Source organism: Geosmithia morbida (genome assembly GCF_012550715.1).
Source record: "Geosmithia morbida isolate 1262 chromosome Unknown scaffold_0, whole genome shotgun sequence".
NCBI classification, from domain to species: Eukaryota; Fungi; Ascomycota; class Sordariomycetes; order Hypocreales; family Bionectriaceae; genus Geosmithia; species Geosmithia morbida.
The window spans coordinates 392,963-407,243 of record NW_023336187.1 but is presented as its reverse complement, the minus strand read 5'-3'; the positions used below and the strand labels follow the sequence as shown (position 1 = coordinate 407,243).

Sequence of the window (14,281 nt, the reverse complement as noted above, 5' to 3'; positions counted from 1 at the left end):
GGGGGGGGGGGGGGGGGGGGGGGGGGGGGGGGGGGGGGCATATTATTACTATCGTCACTACCAAAGTATTCGGCGTATTCTCTGGTCCCGCGTCTCACATTATGAAGCAGGGAGCGGGGTATTACAACGTACAACGTGGATGATACTCAGACACAACACACGAGATCAATCGCCGACCGGAGGCGTACTACGGACTGCCATTGCGAGGACGAGTATTGTGCGGTGTATCGGATTAGGTGACATTGAACAAGACAAGCAATGTCGAGGCACGTTGCCTGGCCATTTGAATCAAAGCTTGGATGCATGCATGCATCTGGGTGGATCGAGGGGCAATTCTGCCAAGTAGAAGATTGGAAGAGGAAGGGCTCCATGGAGGGGTTGGAGGGGCTGATGCTTCAGGGTTCTTTTTTTTTTTTTTCTCTTCCTCTCTTCTCCCAGAGACCGTCAGAGGCTGCAGAAACTGCTGAGACGCCGTAGAATCATCAGAATTCACCATTACCCCTCCCCCGCCCCTTGGGCTCGACCGACCACTACGCTGCGTCTTTTCTCGCACTAGAGGACCCTAATAAGTATTCGTACCAGTACTGAGGCCCGGTCTATTCGCTACGATTAGGTACTGTCTCTTGCCAATACTGCCACAGTGCTACCAGAGCAATGCCCATCCAGCACTCCGCAAGTATATTTCACCCCGCTGCCACCCCCCTCCCCTCTTTCTGAAATTTTTTCCCCTCCTCCTTTCTCTCCCGTCTTCATCCTCCTCTCCCCTTCCATCCGTACCCTTTTATTTCAATCGGGTGCATCCTCCTCTCTTCCATCGTCCTACCTAGATTCCTGTTGTGAACAGCACCAGGATTCTCTTCCACGTAAGTCAGCGTAACCAGCTCCCTCTTCCTCCCCCCCCTCCTTCTCTCACAACCCCGACTCGCACAATTTTTTTTTTCAATTTTTTTTTCCACAAGCTGAACTCTAACATTCTCTCCTTCATCATCATCAGTTTTCGAGTTTCCAAAGCACATCAGCAAAACTCGTCACAATGGTTCAGTCCGCTGTTCTTGGTTTCCCCCGCATGGGTGTGAACCGTGACCTCAAGAAGGCTACCGAGGCTTGTAAGTGAAGAGATGGAGAGAGGAAGAGAGGGGCAGAAGGAGAAGACATACCCTTCTTCCTCTGCTCATCATCAGCTCTTTCCCAAAAAGCTAATTCGTTTCGCAGACTGGGCCGGCAAGATCTCCCAGTCCGACCTCCTCGCCGAGGCCAAGCGTCTCCGTCTTGCCCACTGGAAGATCCAGCAGGATGCCGGTGTCGACTCCATCCCCAGCGGTGACTTTGCCCTGTACGACCACATCCTGAACCACATCCAGGACTTTGGTGTATGTCTTCTCTCCCCAGCTGGGCCGCATTCCTCCATCACAGCCGGCTGACCCTTTCCCCTCCTTCACAGGCTGTTCCCGAGCGTTACACCAAGGATGGCCTTGATAACGTCGACGAGTACTTCGCCATGGGCCGTGGCCACCAGAAGGACGGCATTGACGTCCCCTCCCTGGAGATGGTCAAGTGGTTCGACTCCAACTACCACTACGTCAAGCCCACCCTCCAGAACAACCAGACCTTCAAGCTGGCTGCCAACCCCAAGGTTGTCGCCAACTTCCTCGAGGCCAAGGAGGCTGGCTTCAAGACCCGCCCCGTCCTCGTCGGCCCCGTCACCTTCCTCCACCTCGGAAAGGCCGACCGTGAGCAGACTGTCGACCCCATTGACCTGCTCGACAAGCTCGTGCCCGTCTACGAGCAGCTCCTGACCCAGCTCAAGGAAGCTGGTGCCGAGACTGTCCAGATCGACGAGCCCTCGCTGGTCTTTGACCTTCCTGCCAAGACCAAGGCTGCTTTCAAGCCTACCTACGAGAAGTTCGCCAGCCTGGGTGACAAGATCCCCAAGCTCGTCTTCACCACCTACTTCGGCGACATCGTCCACAACCTCGAGGCCATCCCCCAGAACATCTACGGTGTCCACGTCGACCTCGTCCGCAACCCCGAGCAGCTCGACACCATCGCTGGCGCCATTGGCCCCAACACCGTCCTCTCTGCCGGCGTCGTTGACGGCCGCAACATCTGGAAGACCAACTTCAAGCGTGCTATCGAGATCGTCGAGACGGCCATCCAGAAGCTCGGCAAGGACCGCGTCATTGTCGCCACCTCCAGCTCTCTCCTCCACACCCCCCACACCCTCGCCAGTGAGAAGAAGCTGGACGCCGAGATTGCCGACTGGTTCTCCTTCGCCTCCGAGAAGGCCGTCGAGGTTGCCGTCATCGCCAAGGCCGTGACCGAGGGTCCTGCCGCTGTCCGCGAGCAGCTCGAGGCCAATGCCAAGTCGATGCAGTCCCGTGCCACCTCCAAGAGGACCAACAACCCCGAGGTCAAGGCCCGCCAGGAGAAGGTCACCGAGGCCGACCACAACCGCAAGTCTGACTTCACCGTCCGCATTGCCCAGCAGCAGGCCAAGCTCAAGCTCCCTCTCTTCCCCACCACCACCATCGGTTCTTTCCCCCAGACCAAGGACATCCGTCTCCAGCGCAGCAAGTTCACCAAGGGTGAGATTACTGAGGCCGAGTATGACGGCTTCATCCAGAAGGAGATCCGTGAGAACGTCAAGATCCAGGAGGAGCTTGGTCTCGACGTCTTCGTCCACGGCGAGCCCGAGCGCAACGACATGGTCCAGTACTTTGGCGAGCGCATAGACGGTTACGCCTTCACCACCCACGCCTGGGTCCAGAGCTACGGCTCGCGCTGCGTCCGTCCCCCTATCATTGTCGGTGACCTATCCCGCCCCGCCCCCATGACGGTCAAGGAGTCCAAGTACGCCGTCTCCGTTTCCAGCAAGCCCATGAAGGGTATGCTTACCGGCCCCGTCACCTGCCTGCGGTGGTCTTTCCCCCGTGACGACGTCCACCAGTCCGTCCAGGCCCAGCAGCTTGCCCTGGCCCTCCGCGACGAGGTCATCGACCTCGAGAAGGCCGGCGTCGACGTCATCCAGATCGACGAGCCTGCCCTGCGCGAGGGTCTCCCTCTCCGCTCTGGCGAGGAGCGTACCAAGTACCTCGAGTGGGCCGTCAAGGCTTTCCGCCTATCCGCATCTGGTGTTGAGGACTCTACCCAGATCCACTCTCACTTCTGCTACTCCGAGTTCCAGGACTTCTTCTACGCAATTGCTGCCCTCGACGCCGACGTCCTGTCCATCGAGAACAGCAAGTCGGATGCCAAGCTCCTCAAGGTCTTCGTTGACGAGGCCTACCCCCGCCACATCGGCCCTGGTGTCTACGACATCCACTCTCCCCGTGTCCCCAGCGAGCAGGAGATCAAGGATCGCATCGCCGAGATGCTCCAGCACCTCAAGCCTGAGCAGCTCTGGATCGACCCCGACTGCGGTCTCAAGACCCGTAACTGGAAGGAGACCAAGGAGGCCCTCGTCAACATGGTCAACGCCGCAAAGGCCTTCCGTGCCCAGTACGCCAAATAAATGCTGTCAGCATTATCCTGTAAGGATGATGTGAGGGAGGTTGGAGAGGACTGTGACAACTAGTGTGTGTTATTTGACAGCAGCCGCCTGCTTGAATATGAGCGGCTACGATTTCAACATCGGCGTTTGGGCCTTGATAAGGGATTTAACAACAATTTGCTGCATGCTAAAAAAAAAGTTTTTAGCCCGGAGGTTGGGAAACAACAATGTTTTTGTTTGTTTGTTTTTTTTTGTTGGTTTGGTGACAGATGGGCTAGCATTCAACATAGATGAATAATGATCGAAACAATTCAGTACTTTTTTCTCTTCTCTTTTCTTTTGCCCATCGAAAACCAGCTGTCCCCTGTTTCATAGATCGAATTGTGTCGAGTGTCTGACGGGCTTTTTGAGGTGAGAGCACTTTGCTCTCTACTGCTCTACAGGTAGTTTGATGCGTATAGTCACGTGAATTCGCGTCTGGTAGCGCGTTGCCCCGCGCGCGAGTTCACCATCCCCCCTCTTATGCCTATCTACTATCAGCAGTTCGACGATCCAGCACTCGTACAGCCCGCTTGCGTTGCGTGTGTGAAGACGAAGAAGCACTTTCCATCCGCTCCTGGTGACTCCTCGTTAGAGGTACGGGGCATGGACACTCAGATGTCGACGCCACATATCATTGCGGATTCGGACGATGATGACGACGGCGACAGTCCAATACTGGCCCCCACGATCGCGGGGGAGGCACCCGGACCCGAACCCTGGCAGATGTCCGACAGGCAGCAGCAGCGCTCCCCTGACGAGCACGAACAGGAGTCTACGGACCCCGCGTTCTTCCAGAGTATCCTGGATGAGCAGATGCGTCCATCACCACCGGTTCATGGTGCCAACACCACCGCGATCGCAGCCACGCCCACAGCCACGCCACAGCAACGGCATGCCGAAGCAGGGAAGCCGACAGCTACGGACCCCCTTCAGGCCGACGACCCGTGGAAGATACCCAGCAGTCCTCCTGCGCCTACGCACCGCATCCCTACAATTGGCATCAAGGCGCCAAAAAACAGACATTCATCTTCAACCGAACTATTGTCTACGGCTAGTCTCCCCGCCACCGCCGCCACCGCCGCCACCGACAACGACGAAACGGAAAGACGCAGAAACAAGAGGCAGAAAATCAGCTCGACGATACCGTCATCACAGGACATCGACCTGGTCCAACTACCCCCCCGCGAGGACCACAATGACGGAGACGACGGCTTCGGCGGCGACGCAGCACCACGCAGCATGCCTCCGCCACTACTACAGCCGACCCTCCCGATCGATAGATCGTCATTCATGGTCGGGACTCGAGGGCTGACGGATAGTCAGAGGAGAGAGTACCGGAGCTTCTACGACACCGAGGGGGAGGAGCCGAGCCAGGATATGGGACCCAGACTGCCTGCGGGGGCGATTGTCAGGTCTAGCGGGTCAGCAACAAATGTCAACACGCAGCGGAGCGTCGCGTCGTCAGCGCGCGAGAACACAGACGCTGCACCGACGGCGACAACACCAAAGCCGAAGGAGGTTCCGCGGAATGCAGGGCACTGGAACTCTTCGCCGGATGTGATACCTGCTCTGGGCTCAACCCCAAGGGCATTGGAGGAGGGATCGGAGGTGCAGGGGGGGAAGGGAAAGGAGGTTACAGAAACCGTGCATGATGATGGTGGTGTCTCAGTTGAGCCCGAGGAGCCCCCTCCGCAGTCGGTACAGGATGAAATGGAATCTGATTTTGAGGAGGACCATATCAAGGCCCGTCGGCCAGCGAACGAGAAGAAGACGAAGATGAAGGCGAAGACGAAGGCGAAGGCGAAGGCGAGGCCACAGCAACAGCAGCCGCAGCAGCATCAGAAGCCAAAGCAGGAAGAAGGCGCCAAGAGTAAGAAAGGCCGAGGGTGGCCGAAAAATGGTGCGACAGATCAGGCCGTCGATACCACGATACGAGAAGATGCCACTATAGTGATGGTCCATGGGACTACCAAGATACAAGCCGACGTCGCAGCAGAGGATGCGAATGCCACTCCAAAGGGAGGGAAATGCACTGCCAAGACGATACAAGACGTTGAAGAGAATGACGAAGAATGCACAGCACCCAAGGAGGAGAAGCCACACGGTGATAACATCACCAGGGACACAGACACAGGGCCGGAAAAGCCTGCAACCCCCACCTTGGAATACCAACCAAAACCCGAAAAGAAGAGCGAGATCAAGAGTGAAATCAGGCGGGCATCTTGGATGACCAACAACAATAGCAGGCCGCCTCTATACCGAGTTGGACTAAGCAAGAGATCAAGGATCGCGCCGCTGCTCAAGTCGGTGCGGAAATGACACATGCACGCAGATTTATGTAAGAATAACCATAACCTCCAGCTGCCGTGCCCCCTCGATGCAATGCTAAGCAGTTTTTCGTTGTGTCATCCTGGAATCTCATGCTGGACTCTCATCCTTGAATGTTGTCTAGTATTGGGACTGACTGCACTTGTAATCTGTAGTAATACTGTCCTCACTCAGCCTTGTAGTGGGGTGGTGATGTCTTTCAAAAAGATGATAACAAAATTTCAAATTAAATTATACTAAAAAAGGAGAAGAAGAAGAAGAAGAAGCCAAACTCAACGCTGTACGGAGTAGGTTTCCAATAGTGCTCGTAAAATAACAAAGACGAGAGGTTTGGCTGCCTTTTAGCTATACCAGAGATGAAAGAGAGTAAAGGGCTTCAGAGGGGGAGAAAAAATACAAAGAGGAAGATGGATGAAGATCAGGAGACGGTTATACAAGTACAAGGCCGGTTGGGTTGGTGTTTGACTTATTTTGTCCAGCTCCCGACGCTGTACGTCACAGCTAAGGAATGCGGTGCCAGCACCCTGCAATTGCTTAATTATGTACAACTTGTCCTCTTCTAGCCGCCAGCTCGTAACACACACATGCACACACACACACAAAGGGCAACTTGCTTTCCCTCTTCTTCGATGCATTGCACCTTTCCTTGAGGCCACGTCAACCACCTCTGGTGACGAGATTCCTTTCCTCCCACCCTTTGCATCCTCACTCCTTTTCTTTTTTTTTCTTTGGCATCTTGTGCATATCTTCACAACTGTCATCTTGTTGTGTGGCTTTTGCCTTGCGCTCTCTCTCTCTCTCCCTCTTTTTAGGCGTCTCCCTCCCCCCGCCACACACACACACACACGCCCGCACACACACCATGGTGGCCGCTCCCACCAGAGTGTCGCCATTGGCGATGCTCCTAGGAGCCATCTTGTTACTCTCGTCGCACGTCTTGGCTGCCTCGGCCGTCATGGGCGTCGACCTGGGAACTGAGTACATCAAGGCGGCGCTGGTCAAGCCCGGCGTGCCGCTCGACATCATCTTGACCAAGGACTCGAGGCGCAAGGAGACGTCTGCCGTGGTCTTTAAGCCTTCCAATGGCGGCAGCGGCTCCAACGTCGGCCAATACCCTGAGAGGCTCTACGGATCCGACGCCATGGCCCTGGTCGCCAGGTTCCCCGGCGAGGTGTACCCGAACCTCAAGACGCTGCTGGGCCTTCCGGTCAACGACCCCACCGTCCGCGAGTACGCCGCCCGTCACCCGGCCCTGCAGCTCGAAGCCAACCCGACGCGCGGCACGGCCCAGTTCAAGAGCAGCAGCGTGGCCGCCGAAGAGGACTCCTGGACCGTCGAGGAGCTGCTGGCCATGCAGCTGCAGAACATCCAGAAGAACGCCGAGGCCGCGGCCGGCGACGGCTCCTCTGTGCGATCCATCGTCCTGACCGTGCCCCCCTTCTATACGGCCGAGGAGAAGCGCGCCGTGCAGGCTGCCGCCAAGCTGGCTGGCCTCAACGTCCTGAGCCTGGTCAGCGACGGCCTCGCTGTCGGCCTCAACTACGCTACTAGCCGCCAGTTCCCCAACATCAACGATGGCGCCAAGCCCGAGTACCACATGGTGTTCGACATGGGCGCCGGCTCCACAAAGGCCTCAGTCATCAAGTTCCAGAGCCGCAAGGTCAAGGACGTTGGCAAGTTCAACAAGACGGTCCAGGAGGCCCAGGTTATGGGCGCCGGCTGGGACCGCACCCTCGGCGGTGACGCTCTCAACTACCTCATCGTCGATGATATGATTTCCCAATTCCTCGAGTCCAAGGGCGCCAAGAAGATCTCTGCCACCGAGGCGGGCATCCGCGCCCACGGGAGGGCCATGGCCAAGCTCAACAAGGACGCCGAACGCGTACGTCACGTCCTGAGCGCCAACCAGAATACGCAGGCCAGCTTCGAGGGCCTATACGAGGACGTCGACTTCAAGTACAAGGTTTCCCGTACAGAGTTCGAAGCCATGGCCGAGGCCTACGTTGACCGCATCAACGTGGCCGTCCAGGATGCGCTCAAGATGTCTGGTCTCGACATTGCCGATCTCGACTCCGTCATCCTCCACGGTGGTGCCACTCGCACTCCCTTCGTCCAGAAGGCCCTCGAGAAGACGTTTGGCTCCGCCGACAAGCTTCGCTCCAATGTCAACTCGGACGAGGCTGCCGCCTTTGGTGCCGGCTTCCGTGCTGCCGGTCTCAGCCCCAGCTTCCGTGTCAAGGATATCCGCATCTCCGAGGGCGCCTCCTACGCCGCCGGTATGAAGTGGACGGCTGCGGGGAGCGGCAAGGAACAGACGCAGCGTCTCTGGTCCCCCATCTCCCCCCTGGGCGGCCCTGCCAAGGAGTACACCTTCACTGAGGACAAGGACCTCACCCTCACCTTCTTCCAGCAGATTGGCGATGTCAAGAAGGACATCAAGGCGATCTCCACCAAGAACCTCACGGCGACCATTGCCTTCATCAAGGAGAAGCACCCCTCGTGCGTCGAGTCCGGGGTCTTCTTCCGTCTGGGCGCCAAGCTCAGCGGCGAGGATGGCGAGGTTCAGATTGTCAAGGCTGCCGCTGAGTGCGAGGCCGAGGCCAAGGAAGGCTTTGTCGATGGCGTCAAGAACCTGTTCGGATTCGGCAAGAAGGATCAGGAGCATCTGGAGGACAGCACCGAGACGGAGACGGTTGTCGGATCTGAGGATAAGCCTGGAGAGAGCTCAACCGCCACTTCCTCTTCCAAGGCTGATGCCACCAAGTCCTCCACCGCCGATGCCGCCAAGTCGTCGACGACGGCCGGCTCTACGGAGGAGGCGAAGAAGACGGAAACTGTCTCCATACCGATTGAGTTTACGGTGGAGAAGCTAGGCACGCCCGAGCTTTCCAAGGAGCAGCATATCAAGGCCAAGGACCGCCTCAAGGCATTTGCGGCGTCTGACAAGGCCCGCATCCAGCGAGAGGAGGCTCTCAACCAGCTCGAGGGCTTCACGTACAAGATCAGGGACCTCCTGGAGGACGAGGCCTTCGTGGCTGTGTCCACCGAGACGGAGCGGACCAAGCTAGCCGAAAAGTCGAGCGCCGCCGGCGAGTGGCTCTACGAGGACGGGTCGGACGCCACCAAGGATGAGTTCAAGGCCAAGCTCAAGGAGCTGCAGGACCTGGTCACGCCCATCCAGAAGCGCAAGGACGAGGGCAGCCAGCGCCCGGAGCAGGTGAAGCAGCTCAAGGAAGTCCTGAGTCGGACGTCGGAGCTCGTGGGCAAGATGCGCAAGAACATTGACGACTACGAGGAGTGGCACGCCAAGACGGCTGCCGCCAGCGAGACCCCGGCTGCTTCAGACGACGACGCGCTGGAGGATGACGCGGCCGCCGATAAGGACGAGAGCGGACCTGTCCTTCCCGGTTACACGCGCGAGGACATCAAGTCCCTCGAGGACATCGCCAAGACGACGGAGCTCTGGCTCGAGGACCTGGAGGTCAAGCAGGACGCCCTCCCGGCCACGGCCAACCCCGTACTCCTTGTGCAGGAGATCGTGACCAGGCGTCAGGATATCGAGCTGGCGACCAAGAACATCGTCCTCAAGGGCGCGACAGCCAAGAAGAACAGCAGCAAGAAGTCGTCATCTACCAAGGGAGGCAAGAGCAGCGGCAGCGGTAGCAAGAAGGGCAGCAGCAAGACTTCGAGTGCCAACCCTTCAGGTGAGACCATCAAGGTCGGCGATAGGACATATACCCCCGAGGAGCTGGAGGAGTGGATCAACAACATGACGGAAGACGACTGGAAGAAGGTGGAGGAGGATGCTGCCAAGCAAAAGGCCCAGAACCATGATGAGCTATGAGAGACTCAATAGGGCCACACACACACACACGCATATACATAATGGATTGTAGACGAATATGAAGGACAAAGAAGGTCTAGAATAGGCCAAGCATGCAGAGTTCCTCTATTTCTTTTCCCGCGTCTAAACCAAAAAAAGAAGTTCCCCTTATGACCGGATATTGAACCTTGCCGTCCCTTCCTCCTTCCTCGAAAGCCCTCTTCGTATCACAGTAAGCAACGTGACACGAGGCCTTGGCTGAGCAACAGAAAGGGGAGAGGCATGAGAGCAATGTATCTTCGCTTTGCAGTACATGTGCATATGCACGCGCAAAGGACATGGCAGAAATTTTTCAAATCGACCACGATGGAAGTTTTCAAAGATACAACGAGGAACAATATAGCAGTAGTAGTAGTAGTAGTAGTAGTTGTTGTTATTACTTTGTTTATACTCAGGCCACAAGCTACAACGTCTTGTCTCGACCCCGACATCGGTGAATCTGTGATACCAAGCCAGTCTGTGTGATGGCCAACACGGGGGCTTCTCTTCCCTCTCATTTCCCCCCCCCCCCCTTTCTTTCTTCTCTACTATAAGTACTCGGTGAAATTGTATACGAGTTTGTGGCGCGATGGAGAAAAAAAAGAATGAAAGCTGAAAGAGAGAGGTGAGAAAACGGCATGAGTGTAACTGGAATGAAGACAGGGGACAGGTACCGTCTGGATTTTTATTTTTATCTGTACGAGGGACGGATGTTAGATCTGCATGATGCCGCGGTTTTTCTGTTCTATTCTTGTTCGTTGCGCTGAGAATTTGTTTCGGTTGGGAAGGAGGACATGGGCAAAGGAGTGAGTATATGTGTAGATGTTCTCTCCCCCCCCCTTTTCTTTGTTCATTTCTCTCATACATGCATATACACACTCGTCTCTTTTTACATCTCTCTCTTCATATGGTTGAAAGTGCGTGAAGACTTGGATGAAGACATCGGATTGAATGAACAGCATTCGTTGGGAGAGAGAGAAGAGAAGAAGAAAACATGCGTCTTGTCGATTCCATCACCCTCGTCACGGCTGTGGCTGCGCTGCCTCAGCCGCGGGATCAGACACAGACCTTCTCAGTCGCTGTGTCCCCTTCTTCTAATGATGCCACAGGGGGGAGAGACTTTGTGCGCGACTGGGTGGCTGCTCATCGGAAATGGGGTGGTGGCGTGTCATCCCAGGTCATGTCTGCGCTTTCGACTACGGACACCGGTCCCGACGACGGTGCTGGCAGTGGTGAGAGATTCAGGACCCCTAGGTTGCTGATCAAGACCTAACAACACTTTCCAGTAGGCCGCGTTGTTGCCAACCCCCTTGGTAGAGATGATGTGTACATTGCCAACTTGGCGGTCGGCAATCCGCCGCAGCTGATCAAGTTGGCCGTCGACACGAGCTCTTCAGATCTGTGAGTCCCTTCTTTCCTTCTCCACATCCATCTCTTTCTCTCCTCCTCCCCCCTCCCCCCCCTCCTTCTCCGCTTCCCCTGTTTTCTTCCCTCTCCGTCATTCTCTTCTTCTTGTGTACAAGTTACCGACAGAGACAGATGGACAGAGTCGATAGCCACAGTCTACACGGTCAACCACAACGGTCCGTGGGCACCCCGATACCGTCCCAACATGTCCAAGACGTCTACTCTCCTCCAAGATGCAGAATGGGACATCCGATACGGTAAACAGACGATACCGTCTCCCCCTTCCCCCATGGCACCGTGACTGACACCCTCCAGGGGACGGTACCTCTGCCGACGGCGTGACGTACCACGACACCGTAAGGCTGGGCACCCTACGCGTCGACTCTGCAACCGTCAAATCTGCGCGCATCATACCCGCCAGCTTGGAGAACGAGACGGGGCTGAGCGGTGTTCTGGGCTTGTCAAAACCCACGTCCAACAGCAGCAGCAGCATCACCCGGCTCATCAGAGAGGCGCTGGTGGGCAGCAACGGCAGGCCGATCATCACAGCCGACCTACGTCACAACGCGTCGGGCCGCATCGACTTTGGCCAGGTGGCGGACGACGACTCCCTGTCCGAAGACGCCATCGCGTGGGTGCCCCCCGTGCCGTCCAGCTCGTACTGGGACGTCGACTTCTCGACAGTTGGGTGGCACGGGAGCCACGGGTTGTGGCACGACCGGGACTTCCGCGCCACGGTCGACACGGCCACGACGCTGCTCTTCCTCCCCCAGGCCCTGGCTGGCCTGTACTGGTTCGACATCCCGGGCATGCGCGTCGACCCCCGCCTCGAAAATGCCTACACCTTCCCCTGCGTCTTGGCCGATAGCCTGCCCGATCTGCTCTTCAAGATCCCCGGGTCGGACAAGTTCGTTACCGTTGCCGGTAAGTACCTCAACTATGGGCCTGTCGGCAGCAGCACAGGAAAAACCACCACCAGCAGCATAGGCGACGGTGATGAGGACTACTGCTGGGGTGGCATGCAGGGTGCTAAGGATCTCGACGTCGCTGTCTTGGGGGATATGATGCTCAAGGCTGTCGTTGTGGCGTTTGATCTGGGCAGTGGGGCCGTTGGGTTTGCTAACAAGACGTTGGGTGGTTGATTGTCTTTCTTTCTTTCTTTTCTTTTTCTTTCCATCGCATCCGTTTTTTTCTCTTCTTCTTCTCCTCTCATAGCAAGTTTAGTAATATCCTCCAGCTGTACTAGTCTGGTCCCGACAATGAACCTCTGCTCATGTTGAGATAGATGACCACGCCAGCCAAGGCCAAGTCAAGTTCATGAACGTTACATGGAAATAATAAAATGAAATCATTGGTATAGGTAATGACGACTCAGCTAGGCCGTTAAAAGAGAAACTCGTTCCACCATATTACAAAAATGTGCGTGTGCGTATATATGCTCCATTCAAAATGAATCCCCTCCGAAAAAAAGAAAGAAAAAGGGAGGGAAAAAAACCAGAAGAGTCCCGGCAGCATATATATATATATATATATCCTTTTCCATCGAAAGAGTCCCTCCCTAAAAACAGAAAGATAAAGAAGCATGCCAAAATGAGCGATATAAAGCCAATAAAAAAAGGCACGGTGGGTTGGGGGTATGTATTGGCTTATAAAGGATGATGTGGATATAAATAGAAAAAATAGCCGTGATGCCATTCCAAAACGCCGAATGTGTGTTTGGGTGTGGTTGATTTGGGGGAGAGGGATAGAGATAACCGTCCGTGTTTGACTTTGGAAGGCACGGGGTGTGTGGTGCTGAGACTGTTCTACCCCCGTCCGCACCCCGATGCAAATGGTGTGAAGAAGCAAGGAACTCGAACCTGGTCGTCGTGGGGGGGGTGGCTTGCATGTGGCCGTCAGATTTGCCTTTTGCTCTAGGATTGACCCAGAGGGCATCGGACGGTCTCCCATGAGGGGAAAGGAGAGAGAGAGAGAGGGACTCTGCTGACGTCCCTCAGGGTGTTCCCTCGAGGGGGGGGAAGGTAGAGACCTCCTCATCATTCGATTGTTCTTAGGCGGTAACTGATTCATTCGTGGTCACCATCTTCAGTCCATAAAGAGAAAATTCGTGGAAAAATAAATGTCAGCGAGGGCTGTCGTCCAAATCAGCCTTGGTGACGAGGTAGTATTCACCTTCGCTACCACCGGGGGTGGGGGGCATGTCGCCGGCACTGGGGGCCTGCTGGGTAGCACGGGCGGTTCCAGGGCGAGATCGGGACTTGGAGTCGTCCTTGTTGACGGGCGCATCGAGCTGCTGCTGCTGCTGGGAAGAAGAGGCAGCGGCAGGTACGGAGAAGGGCTTGGGACTGCCCAGGGAGACCTGGGACATGGACATGCGCTGCTGGCTCTTCTTGAGACGGGACTCCATCTCCTTGAGGCGGGCCTCGAGGGAGGCGAGCTCATCGTTGGATTTGGTTACATGCTGTTTCCTTTTGGGAGGTTAGTCTCTCTCTCTCTCTCTCTCTGTGTGTGTGTGTGTGTGTTTGGTCTGGGAACGGAGAGGGGTGTAGAGAGTCGTTCATGAGCGGAAATGGGTTGGGATCATGTGCTTGGACGCAGGACAGGGACAGACAAACCTCTGGTCGACCTGAGAGTCGAGGTCGGTGAGGGAGTTTTCGATACGGAAGATGTCCATGAGCTCCTGGGAAAAGGTGCGAGCCATTGTGCTGAGGGTTATCGGTCAGCCTTGCCTTGTTGCCACTCTCTCCTTCCCAGCAATTGGAAGGGAAAGGCGCACGAGCGGCCGGGCGCATTCTCAGGGAGATGAACATACGACTGGGGACGACGGCCGTTGGGCTGCCAGTTGCGGTCGAGTTCCTCATCTGTAGACATTTTTGGCAGTGGTAGTTTGCAAAACAAGTTTTGTTTGCCGTCGTTTTGTTCTGGGTCGCGGGATTTCGCGTCGAGATGGTGACAGAAGAAGAAAACGCTGAGAAATAAGGGAGAGAAAGAGAGAGAGAGAGAGAGAGAGAGATAAAGATGGGAGGATCACCAGTGGAAAGAGAGGGTGGAAGGGAGGAGGGGGGGAGGAGTATTATGCGCGTGTGATGGGATTAATACTGTCAAGTATTGATACCTATCAAGAGATCAAGAGACTTGGGGGAGTTGACAAG

At 56.0% G+C, this 14,281-nt stretch overlaps 5 protein-coding genes across 5 annotated transcripts; 4 read left to right on the top strand and 1 right to left on the bottom strand.

Moving 5' to 3' along the window:
* Nucleotides 1-1,033: 1,033 nt before the first annotated feature.
* GMORB2_0125 (5-methyltetrahydropteroyltriglutamate--homocysteine methyltransferase) lies at nt 1,034-3,511 on the top strand (the record flags this gene model as incomplete). Its single annotated transcript, XM_035462111.1, has 3 exons — nt 1,034-1,106; nt 1,213-1,370; nt 1,442-3,511. 3 exons carry the CDS (start codon nt 1,034-1,036, stop codon nt 3,509-3,511), a joined length of 2,301 nt encoding a protein of 766 aa, XP_035325041.1.
* A 501-nt stretch (nt 3,512-4,012) lies between these two features.
* Nucleotides 4,013-5,851, top strand: GMORB2_0124 (uncharacterized protein; the record flags this gene model as incomplete). The annotated part of the gene is made up of 2 exons (XM_035462110.1): nt 4,013-4,699; nt 4,856-5,851. The coding sequence occupies 2 exons, from the start codon at nt 4,013-4,015 to the stop codon at nt 5,849-5,851; spliced, it is 1,683 nt and encodes a 560-aa protein (XP_035325040.1).
* Nucleotides 5,852-6,722: 871 nt separating this feature from the next.
* On the top strand, nt 6,723-9,704 carry GMORB2_0123 (hypoxia up-regulated 1; the record flags this gene model as incomplete). Its single annotated transcript, XM_035462109.1, has 1 exon — nt 6,723-9,704. One exon carries the CDS (start codon nt 6,723-6,725, stop codon nt 9,702-9,704), a length of 2,982 nt encoding a protein of 993 aa, XP_035325039.1.
* Nucleotides 9,705-10,716: 1,012 nt separating this feature from the next.
* On the top strand, nt 10,717-12,271 carry GMORB2_0122 (uncharacterized protein; the record flags this gene model as incomplete). The annotated part of the gene is made up of 4 exons (XM_035462108.1): nt 10,717-10,954; nt 11,012-11,123; nt 11,262-11,386; nt 11,445-12,271. The coding sequence occupies 4 exons, from the start codon at nt 10,717-10,719 to the stop codon at nt 12,269-12,271; spliced, it is 1,302 nt and encodes a 433-aa protein (XP_035325038.1).
* A 924-nt stretch (nt 12,272-13,195) lies between these two features.
* On the bottom strand, nt 13,196-14,000 carry GMORB2_0121 (uncharacterized protein; the record flags this gene model as incomplete). Its single annotated transcript, XM_035462107.1, has 4 exons — nt 13,196-13,212; nt 13,302-13,597; nt 13,745-13,834; nt 13,942-14,000. 4 exons carry the CDS (start codon nt 13,998-14,000, stop codon nt 13,196-13,198), a joined length of 462 nt encoding a protein of 153 aa, XP_035325037.1.
* Between the last annotated feature and the right edge of the window lie 281 nt (nt 14,001-14,281).